The sequence below is a fragment of the Astatotilapia calliptera genome, chromosome 2, assembly GCF_964374335.1.
Source record: "Astatotilapia calliptera chromosome 2, fAstCal68.1, whole genome shotgun sequence".
Classification (NCBI taxonomy): domain Eukaryota; kingdom Metazoa; phylum Chordata; class Actinopteri; order Cichliformes; family Cichlidae; genus Astatotilapia; species Astatotilapia calliptera.
This window is the reverse complement of record NC_137423.1, coordinates 17,881,620-17,897,885: the sequence shown is the minus strand read 5'-3', so window position 1 is coordinate 17,897,885 and position 16,266 is coordinate 17,881,620. Positions and strand designations below refer to the sequence as shown.

Here is a 16,266-nt window from a genome sequence, read left to right as displayed (position 1 = left end):
TGCTCTGTGTTCAAGTTCATCTCTGAACAATAACAGTGAATGCATGATCTTTGACCGCCTGTTTATTTTCCCACAGACACTCTCTAAACTTAGAAACCGTTAAAGAGGAAGGATTACAGATCAGCTACTTATTGATCAGATGTTTCCCGTATTTATACCTGTGTGGATCAATAGTGTCTTCTCTGATTCTTCTGTCACACAGTGTGACACAAAGTGGATGAGCTGTTGTGATACTCTGCACTTGTCCCAGAAGTACTGACTTTGTGTACATTATTCTTTCTATATATTTATTTGCTATGATTTGCTATGCACTGAGTCTCCTGGCTTTGTTTGTGTGAGCATTCAGTCGCCTGAAAAACAAACAGCCAGCAAATTAAAGCAAATACTCCGTTACATGTTGTTTTATATTTTATTATGTCACAGAATTAAGTCATTTGTTTTCTTGTTTTCAATCTGCACACAGGTCATGTGCGGGAAAGGCCCGCCCAGCATCTCCTGACTACTACTGATGATCTGTCATCAGCAGGTTAAACCAGGAGGAGGGGTTTCTTGCTTGCTTGCTTGCTTGCTTTTGTTTGTCTCATGATACAAAGGGATTTGTTGCATATTTTTTCTTATATAGAGCCATTTAGTCATAAATGTGTTAATCAAAAGATTGGGGAGCTTTTTGTAATTCTCAGTCATTTCTGTTGAGTTTTAGATTCCTCAGCTCAAGCCAATGGTACTGGCTAGAATAACTGAAGGTAAACTGATTTGAGCTGCGTCCCAATTCAGGTGCCTCGTCCTTCGGATTTGAAGGCCGATTAGTTACAGCGACGTGACGAAGGCTGCTCCAAATGGGGCCAACAAATATGTCCTTCATTTTCCCAGATTTGAAGGATGGGTCGGGTGTATCCTTTGTGGCCCACCACATCCCAGAATTCATAGCGTGGCCCAGCCAAGTTTCCAACAATGGTGGCAGCTACTTAGTTTTAACGCCGACAGTCTCGGTTGTTGTGTCCTTTGGCAATACACTTCAGCTGTTGCCTACTGGTTGTGGTCAAATTCCAAACATTTTTTACAAATAAATAACTGCAAAGTGGGGTGTGCGTAATTATTCAGCCCCCTTTGGTCTGAGTGCAGTCAGTTGCCCATAGACATTGCCTGATGAGTGCTAATGACTAAATAGAGTGCACAACTGAAAACCTACAAGACAAGGCCGTCCACCTAAACTCACAGGCCAAACAAGGAGAGCGCTGATCAGAAATGCAGCCAAGAGGCCCATGGTGACTCTGGACGAGCTGCAGAGATCTACAGCTCAGGTGGGGGAAATCTGTCGATAGGACAACTATTAGTCGTGCACCGCACAAAGTTGGCCTTTATGGAAGAGTGGCAAGAAGAAAGCCATTGTTAACAGAAAACCATAAGAAGTCCAGTTTGCAGTTTGCCACAAGCCATGTGGGGGGGACAGCAAACCTGTGGAAGAAAGTGCTCTGGTCAGATGAGACCAAAATGGAACTTTTGGTCCCAAATGCAAAACGCTATGTGTGGCGGACAGTGTTGGTCAAGTTACTTGAAAAAAGTAATCAGTAACTAATTACTGATTACTTCCCCAAAACAGTAATTCCGTTACTTTACTGATTACTTATTTTCAAAGTAATTAATTACTTAGTTACTTAGTTACTTTTTAAAAACACGATTTACAACCTGAAGAGGTGATAAAGCGATAGATCTTTCAGCCCAATTCTACTTTTTCTACATAATCCATCATACAAAATGTAATCAAATGGAAAAGTATCTTTTTTTTAACTTGTCTTATCAGTTTTAATCTTTTAACTTTATGCATCAAGCAAAAATTTAATTATATGCAACATTCTCTGACTTGAATAAATTAGTTTAACATTTAAACCTATTTTCTGCACATTCCAGCACATAAAATACAATATTTTTTGTGTTTACACTCACTCTTTCAAGTAAAACACAGCAGAAAATAAATAAAGTCAAAGACTCAGCGGTCCTGTTGCTCTATTTTCACCTGTAAAGCAGGACTGCGGTAGGCGGAGGTTTACCCTGGTGCAGGTGTGCCGCGGTCAGTTGAAGAATCCGTGAGTTTCTCTGTGAGGTTCAAGGTTCAAGGTTCTTTATTATTTGTCACATGCATAGTTATACAAGTATAACACACAGTGAAATGTAGCCTGACACGCTCCTCGACATGTGCAAAAAATTGGGGGGGGGGGGGGGGGTGTAGAGGAAGAACATTATATATATATATGTATATATATATATATATACACACATATAGTATATACACTGGGTGAATGTGCAGTAGTAGCAGCAAGCAGGTGAATTCTGTACATTAATATGAATAGATATCTGACTATTTTACAGGATAGACAATATAAACATATTTAAAATTAAAGGAATTTGAAATGTACATTGTGCCTTGGTTTAGTGTCTGGAAGAGTCCTGTCTCAGTCAATTATAGATGATGTGAGAGGGCGGGTGTGTGTGTTTAGGGCACGGATGGCTTGGGGATAGAAGCTCCTCTTGAGTCTCTCTGTCCTTGCCCGGAAGATGCGGAACCTTCTACCAGATTGCAGAAGTTGGAACAGTTTGTTGCCAGGATGGGACGGGTCCTTCAGTATCTGCGCTGCTCTAGTCCGGCATCTCCTGGTGTAGGTGTCCTGAAGCAGCGTTCTGCTGTACGGATCACTCTCTGGAGAGCTTTTTGGTCCTTCACACAGCTGTTCCCGAACCACGATGTCATGTTCTGTGTGAGGATGCTCTCCACAGCGCCTGTATAGAAAATCCTGAGGATCTTTGGAGAGACCCTGAACTTCCTCAGTTGTCGTAGGTGATACAGGCGCTGCCTAGCCTTTTTGGTCTGGACCTGAATTCCCCATTACGTCGTTGCGCACTCGGTGCTTGCTTGGAAGTTTAGGGTTTTTTTTCGCTGTAAAGTTTTCTTCCCACGCACAATGGACGCTAATGTTTTTGTCACTTTTCATGGAATCAAACTCAAAGTAAGGTCAGTACTTCCACGCTTTAAACGCTGCACGCTCATACTCTCTCCCATAATCAATATGTGATCCATTGTTGATCTGCACAAGGCTGTTGTCACTAACGGTGCACTCGCTTACGTCACTGTCGTGAGACATTCTCCCCAAAAAATCACGGTTTTAGTAACGCAGTAACGCAGCGTTCCTACGGGAAAGTAACGGTAATCTAATTACCGTTTTTGCAATAGTAATCCCTTACTTTACTCGTTACTTGAAAAAAGTAATCAGATGGTAAATGGTAAATGGCCTGCATTTGTATAGCGCTTTTCTAGTCCCTAAGGACCCCAAAGCGCTTCACACTACATTCAGTCATTCATCCATTCACACACACATTCACACACTGGCGATGGCAAGCTACATTGTAGCCACAGCTGCCCTGGGGCGCACTGACAGAGGCGAGGCTGCCGGACACTGGCGCCACCGGGCCCTCTGACCACCACCACCATCAGATTACAGTAACGCGTTACTGCCCATCTCTGGTGGCGGAAAACTAACACTGCACATCACTCTAAACACACCATCCCCACTGTCAAATATGGTGTTGGCAGCACCATGCTCTGGGGGTGCTTCTCTTCAGCAGGGACGGGGAAGCTGGTCAGAGTTGATGGGAAGATGGATGGAGCCAAATACAGAGCAATCTTGGAAGAAAACCTCTTGGAGTCTGCAAAAGACTTGAGACTGGGGCGGAGGCTCACCTTCCAGCAGGACAACGACCCTAAACATAAAGCCAGGGCAACAATGGAATGGTTTAAAACAAAACATATCCATGTGTTAGAATGACCCAGTCAAAGTCCAGATCTAAATCCAATCAAGACTCTGTGGTAAGATCTGAAAACTGCTGTTCACAAACGCTGTCCGTCTAATCTGACTGAGCTGGAGCTGCTTTGCAAAGAAGAATGGGCAAAGATTTCAGTCTGTAGATGTGCAAAGCTGGTAGAGACGTACCCTAAAAGACTGGCAGCTGTAATTGCAGCAAAAGGTGGTTCTACAAAGACTCAGGGGGCTGAATAATTACGCACACCGACTTTGCAGTTATTTATTTGTAAAAAATGTTTGGAATCATGTATGATCTTCGTTCCACTTCTCACGTGTACACCACTTTGTGTTGGTCTTTCACGTGGAATTCCAATAAAATTGATTCATGTTTGTGGCTGTAATGTGACAAAATGTGGGAAAGTTCAAGGGGGCCGAATACTTTTGCGCTTTGTTGGATGGTGGAGGCTGTCATCTGGTGGTTAAATACTGGAAGTGATCAATCAATTATCTAATTATCAGAGACTCCACCCAACAACTCAGCAGACACGCCCAGGTATCCACCCCCTAAGAAAGAAAAGGGGAAAAAAAACCCCACAGCTATCCTCTGGTGGGAGGAGTCACACATAAAACAAACACTGACAACATTGGATCATAACACAGTTAAAAGTTGAAATGTAAATGGTTGTTTTTTTATTATATAATTGATTTGTTTACATTTTATGTGGAGTGAATAAATAAAAGCATATTTATATATAAACATATAAATAAAAACATGTTGTTATTGTTTTACATTAGTAATTCATTTTGTGCATAATTTTATATTACTGTTGATAATAAATTAATTAAACCAACAACTTGAAGAGCTGGTTGGGAGCCGGAATTCCCATCACTAGAGAAAGCGAACTCCCGGCACACCGTTTTCAGACCCCCCGCGATCTTTGGCTACTCAGGTTAAACATGATATATAAGTCACTCAGATAACTTAAAAATGTTATTGTTTGTTTTTTTCACTGTTTTATTTGTTCCTGAGTAAATCGGTTTGGCTGAAATTAAAATTCTAGTTTTCGCACAGCTGAATAAACGTCAAACAGAAAACTGATTAAACAGAAGTGTGAGATGATCGAGAGTTTGCTCCAGTGTCCTGTTATATTTTAGATAGCGAGGAGCAGACGGCTGAGTGTATTAAACCCCACCGAGACAGCGGTGACGCAAATCTGACGGCCAATTTCACAGCCACTCACTTCAGGCCTACCCGGTCTTTGGAGGACACGGCCCACGTAGACTACGAAGGACAGGTCCTCCAAAGGATGCAGCCTAGGAATTGGGACACAGCTATAGTCAGTCTCTGCTTGATTAAGGTGAAGGAGGAAAGGTAAGCTGTGTTACCGATTCCATGTGCGTTTGTTAAGTTTCACAAATAATGGAGGTCACTGTAAGTAAATTGCCCGTCTCTGGGAACCCAAAATGTCTGCTTACCTTACCCCCTTCCTTGATACTCGAGTCAGACTGCTTCCCACAGTAATACTATAACACAGAGTACAGCACAGTTGTAATAATCAGAATACTTTAATGATCCCTGAGGAAAGTATGTGGTGTCAGTTGTACAAAGTCAATAAGAACAGTAACAGACCAAACTAAATAATAATACACTATAATGCAAAGTTTACAAAATAAGAACTAGCTCTAATATATAAAAATAACTCAATTATAAATATCTAGAATAATACGTGATATATACGATTCACATTTTACTTTAAAATGTAAAACTTTGTTATTTACTGCAGAGCGTGTGCAAAGAGTATAACTACTGCACTGTGTGCTGATGGAGCTGTACAGAGATGGCCTCCATTCCCACAACATTACTGGCCTTGTGACCAGTTTATTTACCCTCAACCTGCTGTCCCAGCATGCAACAGCACAGAGGATAGCACTGACCACAGCAGGCTGATAGAAAAATCCTGAACATTGTCTGACAGATGTTGAAGGACCTCAGAGACTCTGGCCGTTCCTGTAGAGTGCAGTGGCGTTTTTAACCCAGTCCAGCCTATTATCAGTGTGTCCTCTGAGGTATTTATGCTCCTCCACAATGTCCACATTGACCACCTGGATTGAAACGGGGGTCACGAGTTTCCTGGTCTTCCTAAAGTCCACAATCAGTTCTTTGGTCTTTGTCACGTTGAGCTGCAGATGATTCTGCTCGCATCACGTGACAAAGGAGTCATCAGAAATTTTCTGAAGGTGGCAGGTCTCTGTGCATGTAATACTGTATGGAAATAGTGTAAAGTACAGTAGTACACAGTACAGTAATGCAGTATTACTTTACAGGGTCGTATTATCTTCTAGGCTGAGGGTGGGATCAGCTGTGGGTGGAGGCGGAGTCCCACCCTTGGAGCAGCTGTGTTTCAGCCCCTCAGTTTCAGACTGACTCAGAGCTGCTCGCAAACATGAAGTCTTTCTGCCTCCTCTCTCTGATCCTCCCGGTCCTCTCAGTCCAGGACTCTGCTCCTTTGGGATGTGGATCTTGTGATCTGGCTCAGTGTGCTCCTCTCCCAGCGGAGGGCTGTGCTGCTGGCTCTCTGGTGGACTCCTGTGGCTGCTGCTCTGTCTGCGCTGCCGCAGAGGGTGAGCTGTGCGGAGGTCGCCGGTCGGCAGCTCGCCGCTGTGGCTCCGGTCTGGAGTGCGTGAGAAGCGGCGAGAACAAGAAGAACAAGATGGGAGTCTGTGTCTGTAAGAGCAAATACGAGGTCTGCGGGACAAACGGAGTGACCTACATGAACACCTGTGCACTGAAAACTGCAGGCCTGCGAGCCCAGAGTGAGGGAAAAGAATCTGTCAACATGCAGAACAAAGGTCGCTGTGGTTCAGGTGAGGTCGCAGGTCATGGTATCAATCTATGTAGCCTACAGCCTGCAGAAGGGGGTCACTTATTCTGATATGTGGCTTGATACAGTTGGAGAAATAACCTGCAGCTGACGTACATATATACGTATGTATTTATACGTTGCTGTGATGTAAATGTAGAGCAGTTAAAAAAACCTAAACGTCTCTTTCCCCTTCTGTGGTCCAGCGGACTATGAGGCAGTCTGTCAGTTACAGACTGATCTCGCCTCTGATAATCCTCCTCCATCCCAAACATCACATTCCTTTCTACATGAAAAGACCCACTGAGTGTGCTCAGAGCAAACTGAATTCCTGTGAGGTCACTGAGGACTTCCTGTCTGGACCTGTTTCACCCACATTCATCTTTTCTTTCTGTCTGCAGCTCCACTCATTGTTACTCCTCCAGGTGAGGTGTACAACGTGAGTGGCTCTCAGGTGTACCTGAGTTGTGAGGTGGTGGGCGTGCCCACACCAGTGCTAACCTGGAAGAAGGTGAGTTTGTGTGCCATCATTCAGCAGCTTGTCACACATTTAAGATGTATTTTGTTTTTCTCCATAAAAAGAAACACTCAAAGGTTCAGGCGTGACTCCACAGAAGTGTTTGCCTTCCTCTTTGCTGCTGACTTCCTGTTTCCTGCCGCTGCCAATAGAAACAATCAAAGTTCTCCACCTGGAAACATAAAACAGGAAATTATCCTGATTTAAACATTTCCCTGAACAGCAGCTTACATCACTACTTAACAACAATAGTCACCTTGAGGTACTTTAACATGCAAGGAACAGACCCCGCAGTATTAGAGGGACGCCAAGCAAAAATTAAATTATATCAACAGTCTTTGACTTGAAGAAATTGCTTAACACTTAAACCTATGTTCTGCATATTCCAGCATATAAAATAAAATCATATTTTGTGTTTACACTCTTTGAAATAGATGCAAGTAAAATGGCAGAAAATAAATAGAATCAAAGACTCAGCAGCTCTTAAATCTATTGTCAGCTGTTTATCAGGAGTGGGGCGGGTGGAGGTTTGCCCACAGCAGTCATGTCAGTGAGGGGATCCGGGGGTTTCTCTGTGAATGTCACATTCCCGTGGCAGCGTGCTCGCTCAGAAGTTTAGGGTTTTTTTCAACTGTAGAAAGAAGTTTTCTTCCCACGCAGAGTGAACAGCAGACGCTAATGTTTTTGTCACTTTTTATGAAAAAATGTTTACGCTTTAAACGCTGCATGGTCGTACTCTCTCCGTACGCACTCCATATTATCCATTGTTGATCGCCACACGTCTGTTACCACACGCTTACATCATTGTCATGAGATACTCTCACAAACAAAATCACAGGTTAGTACCACAGCAATGCAGCATGCTTAGGGGAAAGCAACAGTAATCTAATTACTTTTTTGCAATAGTAATCCCTTGCTTTACTCGTTACTTGCGAAAAGTAATCAGATTGCAGTAATGCATTACTGAAAATCTCTGGTGAGGATGTAACAGTATTAAAAGACAACCAACCTCTGTGGGAGTGGATGATATGCTTCTTCAATAACATGAGAGAATAACACGGATGAATTCTATCCTTAAACTTTGTTACTGCACCTTCAGAAGGACATGTAATGCAGTGTATTACCCACTGCTGTGTAATCTGTTACTGTAAACTTAAATGTTATTAAAAATGATCACGAAAGACAGTTTTCAAGAAATACAGTTAAATGTTCACTTTCTGTGGGATATGTCAGAACAAGGGTGTGAACTCAATTGAGTCTAATAATAGATTAAATTCCATGTTGAGGCTGTTATTTTCAGTAAAAGAGAAATGGTAGAGAAAGTCTGAGTATGGGTCAGCTGCATGATAGATAACAACAATTCAGTTTTTTGGTTAGCGTGTTATGAGGCTCAGAGTCGGCCTTTCAAAACTTAAATTGTTTTTGGCTCTATTGTTGATTGATAAGCTAGAGATGAAGATCGTCTTGGCCTGTGTCTCCAACATATCATTATGATAATCGTTGTTATCGTTGGAATCCGGTCTTTAAGTTATGACATGATGCTTCCGGGCCCAAACTACCCTGCGTTTAATAAGGCTTTTTGTGTTTTTAACATGTTTTAATGCTTTGTATCTTGTTGTATTTAATCTCAAAAAACCCTAAAAACAGTCTGTGATCACTGTCGGCCTCTCTTGGTTTTTATTACCGCTGTTCATTTTAAAACTCAGTTTTTAAACCCTTACGATGTAACTACAGCCCAGCCCAAGCAGCAGTAGAATGACTAACCTCATATTGTGGATGGATTATCTCAGTTGTTCTCCTGACTGAAGTTTGGTCCGTTTACAGCATCCTGCCATGCAATTGTATTTGTCTCTAACCATTGGGAACCCTCACGTTAACTTTTATAGAGTGGAAAAAAGTTAGTATTCATCCTCCAGCTTCACTGTGTTTATGCTATGCTAACATAGCTGTGTCGCTAGCGATCACGTAGCACAACATTATATACCAGCTAGCCCAACTTCAGTAACCCTTCAAACGTCACTGCTGTTTAGTTTTCTGTCTTCATTTATGTTGGAAGTGACAGCAGAGCTGTACGTTTGAATTTTTCAGAAATCTCTCAGTCAGAACATGCTATATCATGTTTAGGTGGAAACTAGTGAGCTAACTCCCTGCTAACTTCTAACTCTGTTAAATATCATAAATCCTGTTTTCATGGATGCCTGGATGTTAAACTTCATAGTTACACCTGGTAAAGCAGCAACGCTGATCATTTTATTACAGATGAAAGAATTTAGACAGTTTAAACTCTCAGTGATGCTGCAGTGTTTGTTTGGGACCTGCAGCGGAGTTTGGGCCCAGACATGGCTAATAACGTCAGACTTAAAGACCGGATTGGCTATGTGAGGAGTTCAATTTAACTTCACAACAGCTGCTGCCTCAAGGCAGTAATATAATAAATAGGTTAATTTACAGCATTCAGAGATATCAGCATGTTTCATGAACTTTTTTTATTTTTTTTTAATCAGGGCTTAAAAACTGATTCTGACGGCTTGTACACTAAGGGCTCAGGTATGTTCAGGTGTGTCTATCAGGGTGGCAAGTAACGGCCTGTTTGAAGAGAATTTACAGACCTTAAGCCCTAAGACCTGCTCAGAGCTGTGGTGAAGCAGGATGTCCAATCATCAGTCTCAGCTTCAGGTGGGGATGTCAGGTGGTTCCTCCACCACAATCAGAGTATGAGTGAGAAACCCGTTAGAAGACCACAGGGGTTAGACAACTCTGTGATGACATCACAGAGTCAATAAGGTATTTGAAGTTGGATCTCTAAGATTAGAGTGATGATGATAATGATGGGTTTCTTCTTTCAGATCCTCAGTGGGAAGAAGATGGAGCTTCTTCCTGGAGACCGTGACAATCTGGCGATCCAGACTCGAGGAGGACCGGAGAAGCATGAAGTGACCGGCTGGGTGCTGGTCAGTACAAACACTATGTTATGTCACTGCTGCAGTGGGACCAATCAAAATAGACCATGGTGTTTGTGTTTCAGATCTCGCCTCTGACCAAAGAAGAAGAAGGATCGTACGAGTGTCACGCCACAAACACCAAAGGAGAAGCTTCAGCAGTTGGAGCAATTCATGTGGTTGAGTCCATCGATGAGCTCACTGCCAGGAAAGGTAACATCTAAAATTACCTTATGAAACATCCCCCATGGTCATCACTGACCTTGGTCTCTGGAGGATTTACCTCAGCCTTTGTCAGCCTTTCAAAAACACCATCAGACTCAGCTCAGTTTTTCAGGCGTAGATTCTTCCACTTCTTCCATAACTATAAACTGTTAAATGAAGAAAAATGTTTCTAGTCCAAGAAGCAGACTTATCCATGTCAGTGAAACACGCTTTAGGGCGGCAGTGGAATCAGAGCTCCTGTTACTGAAACTTTTAAAATGATAAATAAAACATTTGCAGAGGCATTATCCAGCTTTTATTACCTGAGGCCTGTTCTCTTCTTATCCCATTACAAAGTAAGCAGAAAAATGATCCAGAGATGATTCTAAGCATGCCCAGATCATCCAGTTACAGACTGCTGGGCTCCTGCCAATTTATTCTGATAATCAGTCTTTTTTTCTTCACTAATCACAGATATATCATACAGGAATGTGGGGTCTAGATGGAGAGCACTGCAACCTTACTGACAAAATAAAGCATAGCCATCAGAATCCAGCATTGCCAAAAGTCTCTAACATAAACGAATAATGAAGCAGCCCAGGCTGCTTCATTATTCTTCTAAATTCTTCATTCCAGATTTAGAAGTGACTGGTGATGGTTAAGTTACATACAAGTAACATGTGTTGTACATGACACGTCAAACAAATGCAAACAGAGAACGTAACATCACATTCACAAGGAGATGATGAAATGAACTGAATATACAGGAAAATCAAAAGATTGGGACCCTTTTAAAAAACAGAAATGTTAATAAACACTGTATGTGGGATGACGTGTATATGTCTATGTATGAAAGTATTACATTTATACATACATACATGTATATATGCCACCCAAGTGTTTGTGATCATTGCTAATGAGTCTTTTACACACTGTGGAGGAATTTTGGTCCACTCATCATATGAGAATTGTTCTTATCAGCATCACCCGCATTTTTGAGGTCATGCCACAGCATCTCATTCAGATTCAGGTCAGGACTTTGGCTACGTTCACACTGCAGGTCTTAATGCTCAATTCCGATTTTTTGTTCAAATCCGATTTTTTTGTCTGCTTGTTCACACTACGAATAAAATGCGACAGTAAACGCGCTCTAGTGTGAACACTCAAAGCGGCCCGCATGCACAAAAGAAGACGTCACACACAACGCGCTCTGTTTAGACCCAGAGCAAACAGTATTGTTTGACTGATGGCCCTTAATATAGAGACTTCGGACTTTACGTTTCCCAATTTTTGCTTTAAGTTATTTTGTTATTCACATAATAATGTAGATAACCTAATAATGATCCTTATAGCTGTTTTAGAGGAGCGGTGCTTCAAAGGATAGTTGCAGATTTGTCAGAATCTGCAGATTATACAGTACAAATAAAATGTTCACGTTTCTCCAACGTTGTCTTCCCAACAGTTTCACTGACATCTACACGGGATGGCCAGGAAGCGTTCGCGATGTCTTCTCGGGCGCTGATAATTGGCGTCTGTCTTGTGTCAGTGACGTAAAAGACGGATTTAATGCGACATGACCGTTCAAACAGCAGTCGCTTTCTAAAACATCGGATATGTATCGGATTCAGTACCACATACAAAAGTGACCCAGATCGGATTTGAAAATATCGGATTTGTGCCGTTCACACTGTCATAGCATGATCGGATATGGGTCACATAGTGTCAAAAAAATCGGATTTGATGCGCTTTTGCCTGCAGTGTGAACGTAGCCTTTGACTAGGCCACTCCAAATTAAAGATGGACTTGCTGGTGTGCTTTGGATCATCATCCTGCTGCAGAACACAAGTGCACTTCAAGATGTTTTGGTAGAATTCACGACTCCATTAACAACAGCAAGACATACAGCTGCCAAAAAGTTTTGTCTTGCCAGAGCACAGAGTATGTTGGGGATCAAGATGTTTTCTTAGAAAACCGAGACAAGCCTTTCTGTTCCTTTTGCTAAGCAGTGGTTTTTGTCTTGGAACTCTGCCATGCAGGCCATTGTTGCCCAGTCTCTTTCTTATGGTGGAGTCATGAGCACTGGCCTTAACTAAGGCAAGTGAGGTGTGCAGTGTTTTGGATCTTGCTCTGGGGTCTTTTGTGACCTTTTGGATGTGCCGTTGCTCCACTCTTAGGGTAATTTATGTTATAAATTGGAGTGGGGCGATCACCTTTTTCACACATGGGTTTGGATTTTTTCCCCAAAGATGAACAAACACCTTTATTTAGAATATGCATGATGTTTTTAATTTTTTACTTGTGTTATCTTTCATGATCTGACATGAGCAGACCCACGAGCAAACATGTTTTCGCACCACTGTATATAAACAATATATCAAAAGATTGGGGGCCTGTTCTTCGTACCGCGCTAAGTGAGTTAGCTGGATGAGATTGTTGACGATTTCGCGTGATCCTGGATCGTTCGGTTCCCCGAAGCCCATCCGGGACTTGCTGTCATAGCAACAGAGCCGTAAGCGTAAACCTGCTGGGGAGCAGGTTTACTTTATGTAAACAGGATTAGATCGCGGCCACGCAGGTATGTCCGCGTCATTCATACGAAAGCAACAGCGATATTCCACCACTGTTTCACCATAAATAAATAACATCAGTGTAACTAAAGATAATGCAGCACTTGATCCTTTTATTGATTTCACACAGATACATACAGGTCATTCCCTAAAAAAGGGAAATGTACTATTAACATTCTATTACATGTATGTGATTATTACAGATGTAATTCATATTTCAGAGTAGTAATTGTAAATTAGAAGAACAATACTGTGAATGCTTTTCAAGCATTCACACTAATTACTTCGTGTAATCAAGATGAGAGACCACGGCTATAAAAGCGAAGGTGGATTTGGGAAGTCTGTCGCAGTCATATCCTGTCCGTTTACGCGAGCAACCCATTGCGGAAGGTGCAAGATTGATAAGGAGAGTCCTCAGAATTCAGCGTATATTGCGGGACAGACAGGATCCTTTAGCTCAGCGCAACAGTGTGCTCATAGAGAGATATCGATTTTCCCGTGAGGGTATTATTCACTTAACCAACTTGTTGACGAGGGGGTGCAGGACCACCACCTGTCTTTTTTTTTGCTCTGCCCTTTTCTTGGTTGCTGTTATGAACAAACAAACAGAGTATTCCAGGGTCTCTTTCCAAGAGACGACAAGCAATATAAGTGATAAATATTACCATTCTGTAGAATATTCTTATATTTCACTTTTACTTGTTCCCATGTTCTAGTGGGTCCTGTTGTGGCTCTAATGTGAAAGGGGATATAATATAACATATTATAATATAATATAATGTAATATAATATTGGATAATATGGTGTGATATGATAAATCTACCCTACCGCCTACTGGTGTTGGCCAGAGGGGCCGATGGCGCAATATGGCAGCCTGGCTTCTGTCAGTCTGCCCCAGGGCAGCTGTGGCTACAACCGTAGCTGCCTCCACCAGTGTGTGAATGTGAGAGTGAATGAATAGTGGCATTGTAAAGCGCTTTGGGTGCCTTGAAAAGCGCTATATAAATCCACTCCATTATTATTGTTATTATTGAATTACTTACGAGTTTGATTTGTCAGCAACTTTCTGCCAGCCCTCTCTCCTTGCTTTTGCAGCCTTTGCAGTGTTCCCTTGCGTTTTAATTAAACTCTGAAACTCCTGAAATCCCTCACTCAAGAGTTCTTGCTCTGCTGCCGAAAAATACCGAGCGCGCTCCTTCGACATTTTCGCCGACCAATCAAAGGGTTGCCGATCAATGTTTCTACTATCGATGCGTAGCCCCTGTTGGGCCACCCAGTGATCTCACATTACTTCATCCAGCTATACTAATCGTCAACAACAGGTGTGTTCGGGGAACCGGAATAGCGAGCTCAGAGTTAGCGCGATGATTTGGTCTTGGATATTTCATTTGATCTTGGATGTAGTAAGCGACGTACGAAGCACAGGGCCTGGGACACCGCCTTTACATTATTGACATTTTAAAATGATAATTTGTTGAACAAGAAAAGAAACATATCTGAAAGTAAATATGTCGTGTTTCTTTCAGTGACAAAGGAAGTCAACCTGTGATCAGCTGATCGTCTCAGGAATCCCAGACTTTTAACTTCCACTAAAACCTGAATTTGTTTCCTTTCAGTCGTTTTTAGTTTTAATCCAGCCTTTTTCAAACTTCAGTCTTTTGTTCTACATGTTATATCTTTTGTTATATTTGTAACTTTTAAAGTATTTTTCCTCCTCTGGGCACCAGCGGAAGTTTGAAATGGTGAAACAGGTGTATTTGTTTGTTGCAGTCTACACATTAAATATGAACCTTAAACTGCATGTTTTTCTTCTCAATTTAATAAACCATAATAATGTTTGTGTGTTGTTTGAATCTAATCAATATTTCAACTCTTTCAGTTAAATAATCAATGTTTTTACTGTGAAGGTCCCAGAAAAACATTATATTTTCAAAAATAAAAAGAGAAAAATGGAAAGATCAACTAATTCCTTGTGATCAATGTGAACTTTCATTAAATACAAACATGCATTCATCCATTTGCTTTTGCTTATCTGCGGCTGGGTCGTGGTGGCCGCAGGCTAAGCAGAGAAGCCCAGACCTCCCTCTCCCCAGCTGATCCAGTGGAACATCAAGCTGTTCCTAGGTCAGCTGAGAGGAGGCCCTGGGGCAGATCCTTTCACCTAGTCAACGGCGTACAAAGATCCTGCGCGATGAACCGTAGATTTCAAAGTTTGATTCCTCAGTCCATAAAACCTTCCAGTCTTCAGTAGTGCAATGGTGGCGTTTCATGGTCCAGACAAGCCTCGTTGGCTGTGTCCCAATTCAGGGTCTGCACGCTTGAAGTACGCGCACTACGCATACTACATACGGTGCGTACTATAAGTACGAGAAGTGCGGAAGTGAGAGGCTTGTGAAATGGGACGGTATACGCTTTGTCGCGCTGTTCAGGTTGCCTAGCAACCATGATACTAACCGCGAGACACGTTACATACAGCTTTGTTTGACAGAAACGAAGGAGAAAAATGTTTTGTCAGTCATTCATTTTTGTCATGACATCACTTTGATTAGTTGAGTATCTGAGGCTGAGACCAGAGGACTGTAAAACATGATTGTTGGGCTTCATTTCTGTGCTGAACAGTCATTTAAGATTAGTTAGTAAATAACAATTAGTTAATGTTGTTCATGAGACTAAAGTCAGTATTGTCAGATTATTATGATATTGATTATTATATTGATTATGATATATATATATATATATATATATATATATATATATATATATATATATATATATATATATACACACACACACACACATATACATATATCACTGACTTTCAGCTTGTTGTGTTTGTGGATATATGACTGACTTTAATTATTAAACATTCGCACATAAATAAGTGACGTCATATTCAGTACTTTTGACAGTTCACTCTTCGGCCGCTCCATCTTATTAGGGAAATTCCACATACATAAATGTAAATTTCAAAACTCAACCCCATCATTTAATTTGTTTTTGATTGAAATTGAATATTACTTAAACTCTCTTAAATTAACTTCCAATAAAAAAGGTTTATCATTGATTGAAATTCATTCAGAAATGTTTAACGAATGAGCTGTCACAACTTTCAAATACAAAGTTGTTATGAAGTCTGTCACATTCCCCCCCCCCTTTTTTTTCTTTTGTTTTTTTCCTTTATTTATTTATCCTTCTTATTTCATTGTACTGTATATTGTTACTCTTATTTGCCTTGTATGTCTGCTGTACAAACTGAACTGGAATGACTGACTTTTCGCTTTATAATTTCAATAAAGTTTGGGGAAAAAAAACCCCTCTTCGGCCGCTCCGTTCTGCCGTATTTTGCGGCAAAATTCTCCACATCCACCGCCGCGCTATGACTTG

The 16,266-nt window shown here is 41.5% G+C and overlaps 1 protein-coding gene across 1 annotated transcript; it reads left to right on the top strand.

Annotated features, from left to right (window-relative positions):
* The first annotated feature begins 6,176 nt into the window (after positions 1-6,176).
* On the top strand, positions 6,177-14,844 carry igfbp7 (insulin-like growth factor binding protein 7). Its single transcript, XM_026185659.2, has 5 exons — positions 6,177-6,659; positions 7,057-7,166; positions 10,019-10,123; positions 10,198-10,324; positions 14,409-14,844. Exons 1-5 carry the CDS (start codon positions 6,239-6,241, stop codon positions 14,429-14,431), a joined length of 786 nt encoding a protein of 261 aa, XP_026041444.1. The 5' UTR covers positions 6,177-6,238; the 3' UTR covers positions 14,432-14,844.
* Positions 14,845-16,266: the final 1,422 nt, after the last annotated feature.

Coding starts and splice junctions, on each gene's coding strand:
- igfbp7 (XM_026185659.2), top strand. CDS start 6,239: ATGAAGTCTTTCTGCCTCCTCTCTCTGATCCTCCCGGTCCTCTCAGTC. Junction 7,167..10,018: donor CAGTGCTAACCTGGAAGAAG/GTGAGTTTGTGT, acceptor TTCTTCTTTCAG/ATCCTCAGTGGGAAGAAGAT. Junction 10,124..10,197: donor AAGTGACCGGCTGGGTGCTG/GTCAGTACAAAC, acceptor TTTGTGTTTCAG/ATCTCGCCTCTGACCAAAGA.